Source organism: Miscanthus floridulus, chromosome 4 (assembly GCF_019320115.1).
Source record: "Miscanthus floridulus cultivar M001 chromosome 4, ASM1932011v1, whole genome shotgun sequence".
Taxonomy (NCBI): Eukaryota; Viridiplantae; Streptophyta; class Magnoliopsida; order Poales; family Poaceae; genus Miscanthus; species Miscanthus floridulus.
In genome coordinates this window covers 15,704,873-15,726,805 of record NC_089583.1, presented here as the reverse complement: position 1 = coordinate 15,726,805, position 21,933 = coordinate 15,704,873, and the positions used below count along the sequence as shown (strand labels likewise).

Below are 21,933 nucleotides of genomic sequence, written 5' to 3'. Positions count from 1 at the left end.
GCCCTATCCGCATCCTTTTTTCTTGTACAAAAGAAAATTAGTTTGTAGATAAATTTGTTTGGGACGGTTCCTACTCAAAGTACTCCTCCGTCCTAAAATAAGTGATGTTTTAGTTTATTCTAAGTCAAACTATTTCAAATTTAACTAAATTTGAACAAAAATGTTCTAATGTTTATGATATCAAATAAGTATTATTCAATTTATCATAAAATATATTTTTATATTCTATGTATTCGGTGTCATAAACATTGATGTTATTTCCTATAAATTTGGTCAAACTTAAAATAATTTAACTTAGAGCAAACCTAAACATCAATTACTTTGAGACAGAGGGAATATTTATTTTCCAACTAAAAAACAACGGGCAGCCCGCCTAGGCCCAGGCCTGGCTCATAAAATGCCGGCCCGACTCACCGTGGCATGGTTGTGGGTAGGCTTTTTCGGTCCAATATAACTGGGCTTTTTTTCGGCCCGGCCCAAAAAAAAGAGCTTAGGTCTAATAGAAAATGAGGAAATACTGAACGGAGGCTAAAATTTCAACAAGAAGCTCAAATTGAACTGGAGAAGAAAATGAGATAGAAGCCAACCATTTGACTGTCTGTTAATTAATATTTATATTATTATATAGATTAACATTTCATTTATTACGACATGGGAAGTTTAGGCTTCAGTTAAATCAGTCCTCGACTTTCTGGTTCTTCACATGTTGATTTGGTGCTCATATTTATTTATAGCCATATCCTGCAAAAAGCTCACTCTCATTTTTATGCTCATTTCAAATTAGAAACTCAATCAACCCCACGGTGAGAATAACAATATTTCATTCATAAATAAGCATTTTAAAAAGGACATAATTAAAGGTGCAGTGTGCCTCATAAATCAGAGTACCTGGAGGCAATAGAGTATCACATCAGAAATCTTGGTGAACACGTGGTAGTGGTACTGATAGGTGACTGGTTTTGGCTCTACTAACACTTCCCCTAGACTCCATATGGACAGTACATACGCGATCATACATTGATAAATAAGTGACCATAAGCATTAAACGATAATGAATAATGGTCAAAGCGACCTGTAATTTGGAACGGATGCCATAAGCATTAAGCGCTAGTATGTGCGTATTATTCCCCGATGCCAACGACAGCTGAACAATGGTCAATGCTCCGAGGGAGGGTGGCAGTAGCCGCCGGGTCCGCTCCCGTTGGTGCAGCCGGACGGCCGAGCTGAGCTGTCGGCTGTCGCTGGCGCCGTCGTCTCATATTGCGCCACCGCCGAGCCTGAGCCTCCTTTACTCGCCACCGGCGCCGACCACGCCACCACCGACGTTGTCACGGCGCCGGAGCCGAGGAAGACGAGCAGGATGGCAACTGCTGCGACGAGCTGCCTCATGATCCGATTCTACTGAAACGCTCACTCGCTCAGTAAGAGGGAGAGCTTCCCTGAAGCTTGTTGCTACGTGCCTATGATAACCATCAGCTTGCCACACATTCTTTCCATCAGTTGCATATTTATATATACACATGAACGCGTCGTGTATGCAATTGTACACACAGCACGATGTATGGACTAATGGGTGTTTGTGATGTGCACTAGTGGAGAGTGTGCAGTGCAGAGATGGAGAGACGTTCTGCCTTGGAACTTGACTTGGGATGGGATCATGGGAACGAACGTACGTTTTGTCGGAAAGCCTCTCCTGAATTGTCAATGGATGATATTCATCCAAGACTACCAGGGTGTGTGACTGACTGTCGTCCTCAGTTAGCTGTGTCGTACGCAAAATATTCCCGGGAAGCAACAAGGAAATGGGTCCGTGCGTGTAGGTCAGTAGGTGTAGCGAGCAAGCAAGTAGCCTTTTTGTGTTCATGTCAAAGCTGAAAGGGAGGATGGACACATGGTGTCAACGGAGTCCAGCAGCTCAGTTTCTTCAGCTTACGAACATCCTGTCCATCCACCAGAGTCTACCACTACGGCACTAGTACGAGTGCAGCTTCAGCGCCACTGAGACACTGACACTGGTGTGGTTATAAGGGAGGAGTGTGTCAGTGTGTTCAGTGAATGCAATTGGCTCATTGCAAGAACTCTACTATCCTTAAGAGTTGCCGAGTGTTTTTTTTTTTACACTCGGCAAAGAAGCTTCTTTGCCTCTTTGCCGAGTGCGGGAAAAAAACACTCAGCAATCCACTTGCACCCGGCAAAGAGCCGGTCTCCGGTTGTGCTGTCCTCGACTTTCTGGTTCTTCACATGTTGATTTGGTGCTCATATTTATTTATAGTCATATCCTGCAAAAAGCTCACTCTCATTTTTATGCTCATTTCAAATTAGAAACTCAATCAACCCCACGGTGAGAATAACAATATTTCATTCATAAATAAGCATTTCAAAAAGAACATAATTAAAGGTGCAGTGTGCCTCATAAATCAGAGTACCTGGAGGCAATAGAGTATCGCATCAGAAATCTTGGTGAACACGTGGTACTGGTACTGATAGGTGACTGGTTTTGGCTCTACTAACACTTCCCCTAGACTCCATATGGACAGTACATACGTGATCATATCATACATTGATAAATAAGTGACCATAAGCATTGAACGCTAATGAATAATGGTCAAAGCGACATATAATTTTGAACGGATGCCATAAGCATTAAGCGCTAGTATGTGCGTATTATTCCCCGATGCCAACGACAGCTGAACAATGGTCAATGCTCCGAGGGAGGGTGGCAGTAGCCGCCGGGTCCGCTCCCGTTGGTGCAGCCGGACGGCCGAGCTGAGCTGTCGGCTGTCGCTGGCGCCGTCGTCTCATATTGCGCCACCGCCGAGCCTGAGCCTCCTTTACTCGCCACCGGCGCCGACCACGCCACCACCGACGTTGTCACGGCGCCGGAGCCGAGGAAGATGAGCAGGATGGCAACTGCTGCGACGAGCTGCCTCATGATCCGATTCTACTGAAACGCTCACTCGCTCAGTAAGAGGGAGAGCTTCCCTGAAGCTTGTTGCTACGTGCCTATGATAACCATCAGCTGGCCACACATTCTTTCCATCAGTTGCATATTTATATATACACATGAACGCGTCGTGTATGCAATTGTACACACAGCACGATGTATGGACTAATGGGTGTGTGTGATGTGCACTAGTGGAGAGTGTGCAGTGCAGAGATGGAGAGACGTTCTGCCTTGGAACTTGACTTGGGATGGGATCATGGGAACGAACGTACGTTTTGTCGGAAAGCCTCTCCTGAATTGTCAATGGATGATATTCATCCAAGACTACCAGGGTGTGTGACTGACTGTCGTCCTCAGTTAGCTGTGTCGTACGCAAAATATTCCTGGGAAGCAACAAGGAAATGGGTCCGTGCGTGTAGGTCAGTAGGTGTAGCGAGCAAGCAAGTAGCCTTTTTGTGTTCATGTCAAAGCTGAAAGGGAGGATGGACACATGGTGTCAACGGAGTCCAGCAGCTCAGTTTCTTCAGCTTACGAACATCCTGTCCATCCACCAGAGTCTACCTCTACGGCACTAGTACGAGTGCAGCTTCAGCGCCACTGAGACACTGACACTGGTGTGGTTATAAGGGAGGAGTGTGTCAGTGTGTTCAGTGAATGCAATTGGCTCATTGCAAGAACTCTACTATCCTTAAGAGTTCTTCTAGAACATCTACCGTACCAGAGAGACCTCCAATTAAAAGTCCCAAAGTTGCAGACATCACCGTGCACGGAGAAAGATTTGGTGCCGCTGTGGCAGTGCACGTGGATGATTAGCTTCGTGATTAGATTAATCGAAGAGACGTACATTCAGAAGCAAAGGCGCTTCAAATTTACCGGCCGCACGCGTGGCAGGTGAAGCAAATGTCAAACCACAGCCTAATTGGAGGCGAAGGCTGGATAACCATCGACCAAGCGTGCACGACAGCATAATGGCGAGGGCCTAACTCGCTTGTTAACCTTTTACTGACAGTGGCTTGCTGTCTCTGAGCTGTCGGTAACTATTCTCTCCATTCATTTTTACTTGCTCCATTGGGCTTGCTTTACTTTTCTTGGAACCTGATAGAGTAAGATCACTTTTACTGACGTCAAGCTCTTGTAAACTAAATCTATCCGCAGTTACTAGGAAGTTTCTCCCAGTAGTGCAACTCAGAGTACTTCTTAATTTTGGTACCTCTTTTTGAAAGAAATTTTTTTTTTGCTGCGATGATTTGTTCTAGCAATGTACTCCACTTTCAGAGTTCTCCCTGTTTTGGTGTGGCTTTCCTCGGTACCGCACTCTACATGGAGCACTTCTAGACGCATCGCCCCGTGGTTTCTGGCATATAACACTAGCATCAATAGACAATAGTCCCAACTCCACAGTGAGCACATGCGAGGCTGCTCATGTCGTCGGTAGCGTGCAAGCATGGTAATCCATTCCTCGAATAGCTCGCATCAGTAGAAAGACGGGAGAAAAATGTGGCAGCTTACAGAGTCAATTTGCACAAAGTCAGATCTTGCCGACCAAATCGTGCAAACTTGGTGGTCACTACCTTACATCAAGGTGCGCAAATCACACCTTTTTTCCACGCTGAAAACTTGTGTTTCCAAGTTCAATGTTCTTCTGCAGCTTACACTGGTTCGAGTGAATTGCAGCTGCATTTGAGACCTGTAGATATCATAGTGATAGATTCTGATGGATTAACTGGTATTCAAAGAATTGAATAATGTTGCCACAAAGTATCGCTAATTCAACACATTAGCCATCTTTGCAGAATGGCAACGCCCCTGTGTACTTTTCAGAAAGTCACAGCAAGTACTGATTCAAGTTTCGAACAGAAAAAACACAGCCCAGTTTCCCAATTCACAAGGATACCTGATTGAAACATGACCTGATCAAATTTTGTGACAACAATCAGAAACGCTTTGCCAAAGCCCACAATAAGTTACAGCTCAGATACAATACATAGGATCTGCGAATGCCGCCACACAACAACAATATGTCACTCCAACAGCTCATCATCGGCTGCCCGCTTGGTTCTCACAGGACTGACTCGGTTACCCCATACAAAACTTCAACAAATTTACAAGGCAGAGCAGCGCATGGTCTCTGGTAGCCAGGTTCTTACAAGGACAATGGAAAAATAATCCAGCAACAAACACACTATTGTCGGGGCATGAGGCCATCTTTTTGGTGATGTGAGGTATAAATTAAAATGAAAAATGGCATGGGAGTGAATGCCTCATGAGTTAGGTTTGTACAGCAAAGTTTGCGGCGCTTGGCTGTCCCACTTTCTTCATGGAAGCCTTCAGGTCTTCCCTGGATTTGGTGACCCTGGATTTAGTAGCTGATCCTGTCTTTGAAGCACTCTTTGGAGAACATTGTGCCTTGCTGCTAACATCTTTGGAGTTCCCAATGCTGTGACGATGCAACCGGCAGCATACTGCACTGCCATTTCCTCCCTCTGGTGTATATACAACTTATGCTCATTTTGGTGATTTATATCAGTATTGGAGTAGGAACATTATAAGTCTGTTCAGTGAGAAAAATTTTACATTTCTGCTGACCAAGTTGATGATGAAAACAGCAATCATTTGTTTTGTGAGAATCAAATGAAAAGAGACAATTATGTGTCCAGAAAATTGAAATTTCAAATTATTGCCAGACACAAGGACAATAATGTCATGCATTTGGAAACCAAGGAATCATGTTGTTTCAAGCATATTTTCCTTGCACAAAAATATCAAGATACTATATGTTAATGTGAGGTATCTAAAAGAATCAGGAACACAAAGGAACAAAATTGGATAAGGATCCCCCTAACCTTGACTTTAGTGTCTTGGCACCCAAAGAAAAGCAATATACAAAGTAAAAGCACAAAACTGGAGCTACAAAGATGATGGAACAACACCGGAGCAATGAATATAAATTATGAAAAAAAAATCTAAGGAATTGGTGCAGCAGAATAACTTATGGACTAATTGAAGACCTAGAGATTTGCTTCAGAATGTAAATACCAATTGAACAATGCAAAAAAAAAAGTTAATTGATTAAAATAACATAGCAGTAGCAGACAAAACGAAATACATTACCTTCTTAAGTTCAACCTTTGGTGGGGGTCCCTCTTGGTAGAAGCTTGGCATGGGTTTTGCTTGGACGACCAAGTTCTTCCTCAGTTGTCTTAGAGCTTCTTCTTCCTCTTCCTAGAAAAAAGAAAAGGACAAGAAAGAGAAATACTGCCAATTTTAATTAACCCAAAAAGATTTAATCAAAAAAAGGATGATAATGCAGGGTTGGTAAGGAGGAGTTTCGTTGTCTTGGTGGGCAGATAACAAAGCATTTTCGTAACTTAGACTATTGATAAAACCGTGAAAGCATAATGATGTTTACAAGAGGCATCAAATATGCATGTACGAATGACACGGCAGAAGCATAGTTAGCGCAATCAAGTTTATCGAGTGCCACTAGGTGACATAATTCTTGCATATGCTTTAGAAACCTAGTGTGCTAACCTTGACCCTTATAAAATGCTTTGAAAAATGCTAACACACGTGTACACAAGTTCTACACTTCGTGGTTAGCAAGTTGGAAGCGAGAGTGAAGTGGTTGTGGACTTAGAAAAAGAAAAAGAGGAGAAGATCCACGCCCGGACGTTGGCCTCGGGGTGACCGGTCTCACCCCGGGCGTGTTCGGTCATTTATATGCAGCGCGGCACTACTGGCCGAGACGCTGCCACCTACGCGTACGATCACTTATTGATGCTGGCGGTTGGCGGGACCGGACGCATCCAGTCACAAAAATCATGCTCTGGGAGCTTACTGGAACTGACCGGACTCGGCCTCGTGCGGCATCAGGTCGTTGGAGGAGCATGTCCAGTCGTCACTTAATGCACGAGCGATCGAGAACTTGAATGTTGAAGCTAGACGACTGAGGTTTGAAGGCAGTGACACGTGGACGGAGATGGTGGACCGGACGCTGGGGTCTGCGTCCGGTCACACCCATCTACGCGTCCGGTCGCCCCATGAAAAGATGGAGTGAGAGCCTAACGGCTCTATTCCTTTGGGGCGTCTATAAATAATGTTTGGCCAGCTTGGGGATGACGCTCTTGGCACTTTGACATACTTGATATCCTTGTGAGCCTAAGCAAACACCTCTTACTTATCTCCATCATTGATTCATCATCATAGTGAGATTGAGAGTGATTCCTAGTGTATTTGCTTGAGTGATTACATCTATTGGCACTTGGAGATCATTGTGGCTGCAGAGTTGTTGTTACTTTTGGTGGTTGCCGCCTCCTAGATGGGTTGGAGCAGCGGAGAAGATTTGGCACGTGTTGGTGATTGTTCATGGCCGGCTCCGGTGATTGTGAGGGGTCTTGTACCTTTTCCGGCAGAGAGCCGAAAGGTAACTCTAGTGGATTGCTCGTGTCATTGAGTTACCTCACTTGTGGGTAGGTTTTTGCGGTGTCCAATTGTGTGGAAGATGCTCGTGCAACACCTCTTAACCGCCGAACCACCAAGTGTTGGTCGACACAACGGGGACTAGCGTGCCGGCAAGCACGTGAACCTCGGGAGAAAAATTGGTTGTCTCTTGCCCTTTGGTATTTTCTCGGTGATTGAATTGGTACTCATCTTAGTGATTAGTTCACTCCTCTACGCAGCAGGTATAATCACCCTACTCACTCGTTTATATTCCCGCAAACTAGTTGTAGCAAACTCTTTAGTATAGCTAGAATTGAGAGCTTGCTTTGTAGCTTAAGATCATCTAGTGGAGCTCTTTAGTGTAGCAAGTGTGAGAGCTCTTAGTGAGTAGTGACTTAGCTATTTGTCTGCCTAGTGATTATAGTAACTAGAATTGTTGGATATGTGGCTTGCAACCCTGGTAGAGCTAGAGCAAGTTTGCATTTCGCTATTTGTCATACTAATCAAATTGCTCTAGTGATCTTGTAGATTTTTAAATAGGCTATTCATCCCCCTCTAGCCATATTAGGACCTTTCACCTTATCAACCATTCCATATTTATTGTATGCATAGATCTGTATGTTGAAGATACGATGATCAGGTTGCATTCCGTTTTGTACCATCAAATCCATGATATTATTCATTTCAACAAGATTTCCTTCGGTAGCATACCCATGGAGAAGAATTCTATAAGTGGCGACATTGGGGTTTTCACCGCTCTGAATCATAGAATTAAAAATCTCTCTACCTTCTACGCACCCTCCAGATTTACAAAGACAGTCGATCAGCATATTGTAAGTAACAACATTTGGTCGTTGCCCTTGCCCATATCTGGACATTTCTTTGGGAATTCTGACTGCCTCTTTCCACTGTCCCAAAGAGAGGTAACCATGGAGAAGACTAGTATATGTAGTGCAATTAGGCATAATATGTTTGTCAAACATCTGTTGAAGGATCTCCTCGGCCTTGTCCATTGCTTGAACCTTGCATAGGCCATCAATGATTGAGCTGCAAGTCACCACATTTGGCGGGATTCCACGATCAAGCACTTCACGTAACAGAGTGTAAGCTTTCCCCACCTCACCCTCTTTAAAGAAGCCATGGATTATGGTGTTATAAGACACCACATCAGGTCGGCAGCCACCTCCATCCTCAGCCATCATGTGGATCAGCTCGACAGCCTCTTCACATTTCTTCTCATCACAAAGCCCAACGAGAAGAGTGTTGTAGGAGAAGACATCGGGGGTGCAGCAGAGCTCAGAACATCCGTCAGGAGCACAATATTCATTGCATCACGCGTCCTCTTCTCGGCGCAGAGGGTCCTGAGCAGAGGCGTGAAGGTCCTGGCTTGTGGCCTCAATCTCCTCTTGATGATTTGGCCCAATGCGGCGAAGCCGAGGTTCAAGCATCCTGCATCGCAGCAGCAGCTGATGACGATTGTGTAGGTAACTATGCTTGGAGCCACCTTCTTGACGCCCGCTCGGGCTATGCGATTGAACAGGGATATGGCGAGCGCAGGGCCGTCGCGAACGGTGGAGGAGACCGGGGCGCTAGCGACGGTGGTGAGAAGCTGGTTGAGGGCATAAACGGAGCCGGGCCTGGCTTGGGGAAGCAACTCGTCGAACAGATCGAGTGCATCCTCGGGGCCGAGGTCTCCCGAGCGGAAACACTCCCGATGAAGCGCTCCAGCTCTCAGGAAGGGCGGTGGTCGGCCCTCCGCCGGCGCGCGGCTGTGGGGACGCCTTTGGATCGATGGGAGCACCTCGTCGCAGAGTTGGCGTGCGGCCTCGGCGCTGAGACTTCCCGAGCGGATGCGCTGTCCAATGATTCGCTTCAGCTTCTTCAACCAAGCGGGGGGCGCCCGGCTCGACATGGTCGTCGCCGGCCGTGCGATCCAAACCTCACGCCTCCGATTCGCTGGGAAATGCAGCTCGCAGCTCGCCCGCGCTGGGGATGGGGACGGTCGGCACAGGCACAGAGCGGCGGCGGCGGCGGCGGCGCGCTCTGTACTGGTGGTGCGGGAGATTGGGAATGGGGAACGCTGCGCCTGCGCGTGGGCTCGGGTTGACGGTGGGCGTGATTCGCGTGAGCAACTGAGCTAGAGGAGAGGACTGATCACGTGCTTGGGGCTTTGGGAGTGGCATGTCGTCTTCTCTAGTGTTTGACCGAGTAACTCTGGTGTTTCTTCTCTTTACAAAAGAAAATTAGTTTGAGCGCCAAATAATTTGAGGTTGTATACATATAGACAGTAGACATGAGCAAATTGAGCTCGGTCTGAGCTCACCGAGTTTTAGACTGTCCATGAGCCTTACAGAGGTCCAATTGTCCAGAAAATTTTTCTCGAGCCAAGTCCAGCCGAAGTATTACTTTTCAACTAAAAAACAACGAGCAACCTGCTCAAGCCCGGGCCCAGCCCGGACAATGCCGACCCGACTCGTTCATGGGATGGTCATGGACAGGCTTTTTAAGCCCAAAATAACTTGGATTTTTTCAGCCCGGCCCAAAAAATACTCAGGTCTAATAGACTGACAGCCGAGAGGAGGCTAAAATTTGAACAAGAAGCTCAAAATGAACGGGAGAAGAAAATGAGATAGAAGCCATCATGATGAAATGTAAAACATTTGACTGTCTTCTAATATTATAGATAGATTAATATTTCGTTTATTACGACAATGGAAGTTTAGGCTTCACTTAAAGCAGTCCTCAACTTTATGCTGCTTCTCATGTTGACATAGCTAATCACATCCTGCAAAACACTCACTCTCGTTTTTGTGCTCAATTCAAAATAGAAGTTAAATCGACCACAGGCCGTATGAATGACTAACAATATTTCATCCATAAATAAATATTTAGAAAAACATAACCGAAAGTGCCGTGTGGCTCATAAATCAGAGAGTATACAGTGGCTTGCTGTCTGAGAGTTGTCGGTAACTATTTCCTTCGTTCGTTTTTAATTTACTTGCTCCTTTGATATGCTTTCCTTGGCTTGCTTTGATATTCTTGGAACCGAGTAGTACTGCTCAGAATGCTTCTTAATTTTGGTGCCTTTTTTTTTGGAAAGAATTTTTTTTTGCCGTGATGATTTATTCTAGCAATGTACTCCACTTTCAGAGTTCTCCTTGTTCTGCTCTTTTTTTTTTTTGAAACTTGTTCTGCTCTTTTTTGGTGTGGCTTTCCTCCATACCGCACTCTACATGGAGCATTTTTAGACGCATCGCCCCGTGGTTTCTGGCATGTAACACTAGTACTAGTATCAGTTATACCAACTCCAAAGTGAGCGCATGCATGGTAAGCCATTCGAATGTCTTCTCGAATAGCTAACATGGGAGAAAATATGGCAGCTTGGGTCACTACCTACATCAGGTGCGGAAATCACGCCTTTTTTTTTTGCGTTGAAAACTTGTGTTTCCAAGTTCAATGTTCTTGTACAGCTTAGACCAGTTCGAGTGACTTGCAAGCTTCCTTTGACACCTGCAGATATCGTAGTGTCCTTCAACAAAGTAGTCATCTTTACATTTACAAGACCGATGAAGCCCCTGTGTACTCTTCAGAAAGTCACTGCAAGTACTGATCCTTTAACACGTTTTACTGTTTCAAGTTTCAGACAGGAAAAAAAAAACAGCCACGTTTTCAATTCATAAGGATATGGATACCTGATTGATACATGACCTGATCAAATTTTGCGACAACAATCAGAAACGCTTTGCCAATGCCCACAATAAGTTACAGCTCAGATACAATACATAGGATCTGTGAATGCCGCCACACAATATGTCACTCCAACAGGCAACTGCTCATCTAGCTGCCCTCTTGGTTCTCACAAGACTGACTCTTACCCCATACAAAACTACAACAAATTTACAAGGCAGAACAGCGCATGGTCTCTGGTAGCCAGGTTCTTACAAGGACAATGGAAAAATAATCTAGCAACAAACAAACTATTGTCGGGTCATGAGGCCATCTTTTTGGTGATGTGAGGTATAAATTAAAATGAAAAATGGCATAGGAGTGAATGCATCATGATTTAGGTTTGTACAGCAAAGTTTGCGGCGCTTGGCTGTCCCACTTTCTTCATGGAAGCCTTCAGGTCTTCCCTGGATTTGGTGACCCTGGATTTAGTAGCTGATCCTGTCTTTGAAGCACTCTTTGCAGAACATTGTGCCTTGCTGCTAACATCTTTGGAGTTCCCAATGCTGTGACGATGCAACCGGCAGCATACTGCACTGCCATTTCCTCCCTCTGGTGTATGAGGGGTGTCACTGCAGCTCTTCCTCCGTGTCAATTTTGGTGACTTGGCACGAGTTGGAGGCACCTGCAAAAGAAAAGGCAAAAAAAAGACGGCTCACACTAGTACGTGCTAAAAGCAAGCAAGCTTATACAGCTTTCCATTAATTTAATCAACAAGTTACAAGTATAAATTAATGTAAGAAGACATATTTTTAAACTGATTGTATATACAACTTATGCTCATTTTGGTGATTTATATCAGTATTGGAGTAGGAACATTACAAGTTCGTTCAGTGAGAAAAATTTAACATTACTGCTGACCAAGTCGATGAGGAAAACAGCAATCATTTGTTTTGCGAGAATCAAATGAAAAGAGACAATTATGTGTCCAGAAAATTGAAATTTTCAATTATGGCCAGACACAAGGACAACAATGTCATGCATTTGGAAACCAAGGAATCATGTTGTTTCATCAAGATACTATATGTTAATGTGAGGTATTGAGGTATATAAAGAATCAGGAACACAAAGGAACAAAATTGGATAAGGATCCCCCCTAACCTTGACTTTAGTGTCTTGGCACCCAAAGAAAAGCAATATACAAAGTGAAAACACAAAACTGGAGCTATAAAGATGATGGAACAACACCAGAGCAATGAATATGAAATTATGAAGAAAATCTAAGGAATTGATTGGCAGAATAACTTATGGAACTAATTGAAGACCTAGAGATTTCCTTCAGAATGTAAATACCAACTGAACAAAGGGCGTACCCAGTGCAGAGAGCTCCCGCTCTGTGCGGGGTCTGGGGAAGGGTGTCAGTGGCAAGCCTTACCCTCGCCTGTGCAATGCGAGGAGACTGCGACTCGAACCCGGGACCTTCCGGTCACAGGCGGTAAGACTCTACCGTTTGCACCAGGCCCGCCCTTCTAAATACCAACTGAACAATACAACAACAACAACAACAACAACAAAGCCTTTAAGTCCCAAACAAGTTGGGGTAGGCAAATACCAACTGAACAATGCAAAAAAAAAAAAATGATTAAAATAACATAGCAGACAACACAAAATACATTACCTTCTTAAGTTCAACCTTTGGTGGGGGTCCCTCTTGGTAGAAGCTTGGCATGGGTTTTGCTCGGACGACCAAGTTCTTCCTCAGTTGTCTTAGAGCTTCTTCTTCCTCTTCCTAGAAAAAAGAAAAGGACAAGAAAGAGAAATAATGACAATTTTAATTAACCCAAAACGATTAATCAAAAAGAGGATCATAAAGCAGGCTTCGTAAGGAGTTTCGTTGTCTTGGTGGGCAGATAACAAAGATTTTCATAAGTTAGACTATTGATAAAAACGTGAAAGTGTAATGGTGTTTACAAGAGGCATCAAATATGCATACATGAGTGACACGGCAGAAGCATAGTTAACGCAATCAAGTGAGGTCTATGTGCAGTAACAATAGACTAAGATTAAGTGGGCTTCAGATACAAGCATCCTCAACAATTCTAATACCAGTACCTAAAGTTACCAGGCACTATAGTTTTTCCCAATAAAAATATCAGATTTTGTGGGACAAAATATTCATTATAAAGACAAATCAACTCATGTACATAGGAAACAACTATAGTTTCACAAGCTTAAAGTTTAGTATACGTGTTTATACAAGAAAAGGCTTAACCAATTTAACCATATTGATTGGACAAAGATGGACTAAAAGATGGATAAACCTTCAGAAAAGTTCATTTCAAGGCTTCAAGCATATCTGAAATTGTCTTGTTTCTTGCATTTTACCACACTAACCAAGCAAGATGGAAATAACAAAAACTGATGTACTGATCGTTTCCAACACCTCGAACAGATAGTATTTCAGCAAGTCCAAGACAAGACACTACTAATGTAAAAAAAAAAGTGAGCTCAGTGAAGTTCAAAATATTTACACCACAAAATGTGGAGGAAAAAGGTAGGTTAAACAAAGTTACTCCAAAATTCTAATTCCAGTGCTTATAAGAAGATGCAATTACAGTTTCCAATGCATTAGGGCTAGTAATTTTGCAAAAAAGGGTGCTCTTCATGATGCCACAAAACAAAACAGACACTGATATTCAGGCAATACCATAAAATAAACCATAGCAGACTTACCCTCTTTCTGGCCTCTGCTTGGAGTTTCTCCTCTTCCAAAGCCTTGCGCTTCTCTTCTAATTTTGTGTAAAACTTAAGAATCAACAAAGATTTGATTACTCGACTGACTCTTTAAAGCCAAATATCAATCATGATATTGCACCACTGAAATGGCACGTGTACCTCTCCTCTCTTCTCAGCACGATTAGCACAGACGAATGTAGGTGCAACAGCAACAGTTGTCTTCTTAGTTTTTCCAGCTCTTGCTGAAGTTACAGTTCTGTATACAGCTCAGGAAATTGGGGAATACAAATGAAGGAATCTTTTCTACAAACAGTCAGTTATAAAGGCATAGAAAAGTGTTCCAGTCCAAACTTTTATGGAGTTCATATGCATAAAAATATTAAAAAAAAGGAGACACTAAACAGACAGAACAATAAGATCCATCGGAGAATTCAACGTGATCCATATTTGAAAAGAAGAAAGGATACGAAGAAGTGACAGAATATGAGTCCTCTTCTGGACTGTGAGAACTATTGTCAGATTGGAGAGGCATCCTGGGTGTGACTGATGGACTCTGCAAATCCACAAATAGTACAAAGTTTGTCACTAAAGTTGCCTACTTTCATGTTCAAATGTTAATTTGGCAGTGTAAGGCAAATAGAAGACTGTCTAACAAACAAAGAGAAGTAGATGAAGCCCAAAGGGTAAAGTTCAAAGGAGGGTACAGATGACTACCAGACCTTCTTTGCCATGCTTCTTGGTGAGGAGCTACTTTTATCCGAAAGTTTTTCCCCATTGCTGATGGGATGAGGAATTGGAGCACAATTTCCTGCTCCAGATGACCTTCTTTCAGGTGCAACAGTGCATGGTTCAGGTACAGTGTGCCTAGACCCTTGCTGTCTAGCTACTGTAGGCTTTGCTGGTGAATTGCTGAGAGAAGACTCCTGCTGATGAATCGGCTTGAGGAGGTCTGGGTTTACAGACACATCGTCCTGGCTGTTGCTGTCCATATGTGAGTTCATAGCATGAGTGTTCTCTTGCCTTCCTGAAGAATCTTCATCATGGCTGCCACTCACAACTTCCTCATGATCAGCATTTCCGTTAGGTGGACATATAACTACACAATCTGATTCTTCATCAGTAGACATATCAACAACTTCTTTCCCCATTGCACTGCATTTTTTATTAAAAAAAACATATATAAATATAAGTGTACAGCAGAATCAGATGGAGCCTTGAAGCAGCCTTACGTATCAAATCATATAGAATAAATAATAGAGTCAAACAGGACTATAACATAGCGCTCCCATCAATTGTTTATAACTAAGAAAAGAACAACTAATTAATATAAGCATAGGCATTATCAATGACATGCAAGCAACTACCCTTACAACAAAGCAGAAAAATCCAATATGCTAAAATCCAACTGACAAATATAGAACAATCATACAAAAATGGAGAATTGTCATCTGATATTTCTAAAGTCCACATGTAACAAAGATTACACATGTGTTTCTTAAGTTCGAATCAAGAGCTATTGCGTAAATCAGAAGAAGTTATAGATGATTTTGGTAATCTGTCACTTAGAAGCTTCACATTTAACACATTGCTGTAGAATTTGTGCAGCATATTTATTTGTTTGTTGACCTTGAATCGAAAGTTTCCTGGGGTGCCATATATAAGTTTACTGAAATGCCAGCCTAGCAAACTCCTAAAACATGAATGCAATGTAGCTCCAACTTGGTCACGTTCACGACAAGAGTTATGTTCCAATTTCTTCAAACAATGCACAACGCGACAATGTTTATTTGGATGTTCAAGATTGCAGAGTGCATTTATTATAAACTTCACCAGGCAATAAATACCAGAAAATTTTGAACTATTTTGTCGTATATACAAAACCCGCGGGAAGCAATACAAGATTTTTAGCGGGAGCCCTTACATCATGGCCACTAAGACAGAATAATAAATCCTTCACAGCGCATAGCTTAGAATCAGCAAACTTTATTTACAAAACAATTTTGAAAAATCTCCAGGATGTGACATTTGAAATATAAAACTAAGCACGGCTGAGTTCAACAACACAACTAGAAACATTCAAAGAGCTCTATCGCAATCGCTACACGCCCATTGGACAACCATTTCACAAGAACACGAGTGCACGACCTTGAATAATCAGTCAACGCCCCTATTCCACAATTTATTTAAGGATCCACGCTAATGCCTTATCCCATTGTTTGCAGGGAAGCCAACTCATTACCCCGTTAATGCCTCCCACGCAGGCTACAAACGAATATCGGCCATTTCTAGCACTACTAGTTCAGAGAAAACCAGACATTTCAGCTATAACATATCACACGACGAGGAACCATTCGAGAGCCGCGGCCTTCACCCCCCACACGCGCGCGAAACCCTAATCCGAGCCAACCGACCCAAAACTCACCGGAGCAATCGCGCAAATCACCGAAACCACCCCCCAAGAATCGACACACCAAACCACCCGGATCCACCACGCGGCTCAGAAACCCAACAAGCGCAAGGCGCAGCCACCGAAACACCCCCCCAACGCCCACAAGAGAAACAGGATAACAGCAGAGAGAGAAGAGAAGCCAGCGCGCCATTACATGTTCCCGGCCGCCTCGCCGGGCAGATCCCAGCGCCGCCTCGCCGCGGCCCCGGGGTCCCCGCCCCCGCCCCCGCCGCCGTTGGCCTCCGCCGCGGCCGCCGTGGTGCCGACCGTTCGGTACCCGGACAGTCAGCTCCCCCGCGCCGCGCACCTCCCGCACCGGTCCGCTCCCGCCGAGTCAGCGGAGGCGGCCGCCGACCCCGCCCGGCCTCGCTTCCCTCGCCGCCCCACCACCACGCCTCGCTTCGCGTAGAGCTCGCGCGCGCCCCCCTCCTCTGCCTGCCTGCGTGCGCTCGTGTGTGTCTGGGCGCGGGTCGCGGCCGGCTGTTTGTGCCCTTGTGGGGGCGGGGCGGAGGGGGCGAGGTGGGCCCGGCGGTGAGGGTACCGCCCGGGGCCACGGGCGGAGGTGAGGGTGTGGGACCTGAGGCCCGAGGGAGCCGTGCTGCGAGAGGCAGAGGCACGGCTGGGGGGTGGTCACCGCGGTGTGGATGATTTTGACCAGCCACGTGGAAATTATTATAGGTTAGTTAGCGCAATTTTTTCCTGTAATAATAATGGAGACATAAATCGAGATCTTCCCCTGTTTTTCTATGTGATGATTATTATATATATAGTGAGTCTTTGTTGTGAGGATATTGTCCAGTGTGAGTGAGCATGATGCGTCAGCGGCAACGAAAACTGACGTCTCAACTTACTAGTAGTAGGCAGTGCTTGCATGCCTGCATTTCATCGTTCAATGGTTGCTGCGCAGGACCAATGGACCATGGAACGCTTATGTGATCGTGTTGTTCTTTTGTTAGGTACCGATTAGTTTCCTTCTCCAAGATGTCTAAATTTTTTAAGATTTTCGTCATATCGAATCTTTAGACGCATACATGAAGTATTAAATATAAATAAAAAATAAAACTAATTACACAGTTTAGACAAAATCCACGAGACGAATTTTTAAGCTTAATTAGACTATGATTGGACACTAATTACCAAATAACAACGAAAACTGCTACAGTGTCATTTTGCCAAAAATTTCGGCATCTAAACAGGCCCTTAGACTATCTCCAACAAGATCACCCAAAATACACCATCTTTAGGTCATGCACAGTGAAAGCATTCCCACCCAAAACCTACCTTTCTCCAACGGTGAAGAGAACACAAATCCCCTCCCCGTAGACCTCGGCGCACGGCGCCATGCATGGGGAAGGATCCCGCGCTGGCCATGGGAAGAGCTCACACCGGGCAAGGGGAAGGAGCTCGAGCACCGCCGGACATGGGGAAGGAGCTCGCGCCGCCGCTGGGAAGGACCCTCGCGCGTCGCCGGGAAGGAGCTGTACCTACGCGCGCCGCTGGGAAGGAGAGACACCCTTTTTAGAGGCATCTACAAGGATGTCTTTAACCGTGTGCGGAACCATAAAGACACACATGCACTATGATCGAACATTTGTGCGCTCTATAAGGGAACCAAGAGTGAGCGTGAGGAACGCTACCATCTTATAATGAAAAAGCTTAATTCATTTAAGATGCTTCCTAGAGAAAGTGCCAATAAGATGTATTCACACTTGAATGTTCTTGTAGAGGAAGTCAATGTTCTTGGACTCACACAAATGCAATCCTCCGATGTTGTGAGAAAGATCTTGAGTGTCCTTCCCATTGACAAATATGGACATATTATGATGGTGCTTTATCAAGGTGATCTTTCCACTGCTACACTAACTCAAATATTGAGGAAGATCAATGCACATGAGATGTACATGCACATCACTCCATAAGATGGCTCTTCTTCCACCAAGAAGAAAGATTTGACATTCAAGGCTAGCCAAGAGAAGAGGGGCAAAGCAAGAGTTGATCATGTTAGCTCAAGTGATGATGAGATTGATGATACAAGTCTTGCTCTCATGGTGAGAAGAACCACCAAGATGCTTAAGAAGCTAAACAAGAATGGTGTCAAGTTTGATGGCAAGAAGAAGAAATTCTTCACTAGTAATAGAAGGAAGCCCATCTCTAAAATGGATTGCTATAATTGTGGAGAACTTAGTCATCTAGCTCATCAATGCCTCAAACTCAAGAAAGACAAGTACAAGAAGAAGTACAAGAGCAAGAAAGATGACTCAAGTGATGAAAATGATGATAAAAAAAGAAGAATAAGCCATACAAGAAGAAGAAATTTCATAAGAAGAAGAAGAATGGCAAGGCATACATTGTTGGTGATTGGCTCACGGACATTGAATCATCAAGTAGCTCATCTAATGATAAAAGTGAGAATGAGAAGGAGAAGGTGGTTGCTCTTGTGATTGATTCTTCACTATCTTCACCGACACCACCGCCGTCATCCTCTACACACTTATGCCTTATGGCCAATGGTGAATAAAAGGTATAAAATGATGATGATAGTAGTGGTGATGATAATGCTAGCAATGATAAAAATGGTAGTGATAGTGATGAAGAATTTGAATCACCTTCTTATGATGATCTTGTTAAGTTGCTAAACCAATACACTAAAATCATTAGAAAGACGAGAGCTAAAAAACTAGTACTTGAGAAGTATGACATAGCCAAAAAAGCTAGTGTTGAGCTTAGAGAAGAAAATAAAATTGTGTCATCCAAACTCAAGGAGTTCAAATCCTCTAAAAAGGAGCTTAGAGAAAAACATAATAAACTTGAGGGTATACATAATAAGCTCACCACTAGTTACAATTTGCTAAAAGAAGAGTACACCAATCTCAAGATTAATCATGACAATCTTGTTCTTTCTCATGACTTATTATTCAATGAGCCACATGATGCTATTAACAATGTTGTTAAGATTGATATAGCTACATCATGTGATGACTTGATTGTTGAGAGCATTGAGCAAGGTTCTAGTAGCAAAGACAAGAAAGTGGTTGAGTCCGACAACTATGATGATTATGTTAGGCTCAAGAATGAGAATGAAAAGCTCATAAAAGATCTTGAAAAGCTATCAACCACCAACACAATTGTGATAGAAATCTTGACAATGATTATGATATAGCTCTTGAGAATGAGATGCTTAAAGAAGAGAATAAGAGACTCAAGATGGAGAAAAATCATGATGAACTTAGAGAAGAAAACAAGAAGATCAAATTGAGAAAGAACATCTTAAGACTGGTTTAAGCAAGTTCACAAGAGGCCAATATCTCTAAAGTGAGCTACTCATGAACACCGTGATGAAGATGGATAGAAGTGGTATTGGGTACTTGGCAAATCAAGAGAAGAAAGCTCAAGCTCAACATCAACAACAATACAAGTCAAAGCCTAAGCTAAAGAGATGTTTTGAGTGTGGACAAGAAGGTCACTTTGCTCATGAGTGTCAAACTCCACCACCACAACCCTTGCCCAAGCATGATAGGCCCTTTGCCTTCAATGCTCACTACATGCTTAGAAAGGATTCTAGTGGAAAAATAAAAGTCATGTTTTTAGGTCCACCCAACAAGAATAGGCCTAAATAAATTTGGGTTGCAAAGTCACTAGTTGAGAAAGTAAAGGGCCCTCATCAAGTTTGGGTACCTAAACAATAAGCTTGATCCCTTGTATATAGGTGAACTACAAGACTGATGAAAGTCATTAGGTTATTGATAGTGGTTGCACTCAACATATGACCGGTGATCCTCGTATGTTCACCTCACTAGATGAAGAAGTAGATGGTCAAGAAAGGATTACATTTGGTGGTAATTCAAAGGGCAAAGTTCAAGGATTGGGCAAAGGTGCAATATCAAATGATCATTCAATATCAAATGTGCTATATGTTGTTTCATCGAGTTTCAACTTGCTATCCGTTGGTCAATTATGTGATCTTGGCTTTCAATGTTTGTTTACCAAGAAGGAAGTGCTTGTGTCAAAGCAAGATGATGATCAAGTTATATTCAAGGGTTTTAGATACAACAACCTATATCTAGTGGATTTCACCTCTGAAGATGCAAACTTGAAGACATGCTTATTCACCAAAACATTACTTGGGTGGCTATGGTATAGAAGACTTGCACATATTGGGATGAGCTCACTCAAGAAGCTAATGAAGAATGAATTGGTGAGAGGTTGTAGGATGTAAAATTTGAGAAGGACAAGCTTTGTAGTGCATGTCAAGCTAGGAAGCAAGTTGCAAAACACTCATCCAACCAAAGCTTACATGTCAACAACAAGAGTGATAGAGCTTTTCATATGGATCTATTTGAACCAACAACTTACAAGAGTTTGGGAGGAAATCTCTATTGTCTTGTGATAGTTGATAACTACTCTAGATATACTTGGGGTGTTCTTTCTCATGACAAGACCAAAGTGGCCGCATGTTTTAAGAAGTTTGCTAAGAGAGCACAAAATAAATTTGAAGTGAAGCTCAAGAAGATAAGAAGTGACAATGGAAAAGAATTTGACAACACAAATATTGAAGCATATTGTGATGAAGTAGGAATCAAGCATGAGGTCTCCGCAACATACACTCCTCAACAAAATGGTGTTGTAGAGAAAAAGAACCAGACACTTATTACCCTTGCAAGAACAATGCTTGATGAGTATAATCCACCCGAAGCTCTATGGGCGGAAGCTATCAACACCGCATATTATGCATCCAATCGCCTATTCTTTAAAAGTTTCTTGGCACAGATCCCTTATGAGTTGCTCAATGGGTAGAAGCTGGACGTATCATTCTTCTAAGTGTTTGGTTGCAAATGCTACATCTATAAGAAGCGGCAACACCTAGGGAAGTTCCAAAGACGTTGTGATATTGGTTTTCTTATTGGTTATTCATCAAAGTCCAAAGCATATCAAGTATTTAATCATACCACCGGCTTGGTTGAAGAAACATATGATGTAGAATTTGATGAATCTAACGGCTCCCAAGGAGCACATGAGAATCTTAAGGATATAGGTGATGAACCATTAAGGGAGGCCATGAGAAACATTCCAGTAGAGACATCAAGCCCAAAGATGATGAAGATGATGTACAAGTGATTGATCCACCTTCTTCATCAAATATGCCATAAGACGATGATAAAGATGGAGAGTAGAAAATAAAGATACTCATGTCTCCCATGGTCAAATGGTGGCACAAGCTCAAGATGTTGATGCTCCACAACCTCCCCCTCAAGTGGTTGATAGAAGAAATTCACCTATACTACATGCACATCCACAAGATCTCATCATAAGGAGTCCTTCAAAGGGTGTCATTGAGTTACCTCACTTGTGGGTAGGTTTTTGCGGTGTCCAATGTGTGGAAGATGTAGTGCAACACCTCTTAACCGCCGAACCACCAAGTGTGGTCGATCACAACGGGGACTAGCGTGCCGGCAAGCACGTGAACCTCGGGAGAAAAATTGGTTGTCTCTTGCCCTTTGGTATTTTCTCGGTGATTGAATTGGTACTCATCTTAGTGATTAGTTCACTCCTCTACGCAGCAGTATAATCACCCTACTCACTCGTTTATATTCCCGCAAACTAGTTGTAGCAAGACTCTTTAGTATAGCTAGAATTGAGAGCTTGCTTTGTAGCTTAAGATCATCTAGTGGAGCTCTTTAGTGTAGCAAGTGTGAGAGCT

The 21,933-nt window shown here is 43.4% G+C and overlaps 1 protein-coding gene and 1 pseudogene across 1 annotated transcript; both read right to left on the bottom strand.

Annotated features, from left to right (window-relative positions):
• Nucleotides 1-4,535: 4,535 nt before the first annotated feature.
• On the bottom strand, nucleotides 4,536-9,503 carry LOC136548110 (protein Rf1, mitochondrial-like; annotated as a pseudogene).
• Nucleotides 9,504-11,125: 1,622 nt separating this feature from the next.
• LOC136549465 (protein WVD2-like 2) lies at nucleotides 11,126-16,874 on the bottom strand. Its single transcript, XM_066540760.1, has 7 exons — nucleotides 16,390-16,874; nucleotides 14,506-14,938; nucleotides 14,254-14,339; nucleotides 13,946-14,042; nucleotides 13,784-13,855; nucleotides 12,729-12,839; nucleotides 11,126-11,735 (listed from the first exon to the last, which is right to left on the bottom strand). Exons 2-7 carry the CDS (start codon nucleotides 14,932-14,934, stop codon nucleotides 11,448-11,450), a joined length of 1,083 nt encoding a protein of 360 aa, XP_066396857.1. The 5' UTR covers nucleotides 14,935-14,938; nucleotides 16,390-16,874; the 3' UTR covers nucleotides 11,126-11,447.
• Nucleotides 16,875-21,933: the final 5,059 nt, after the last annotated feature.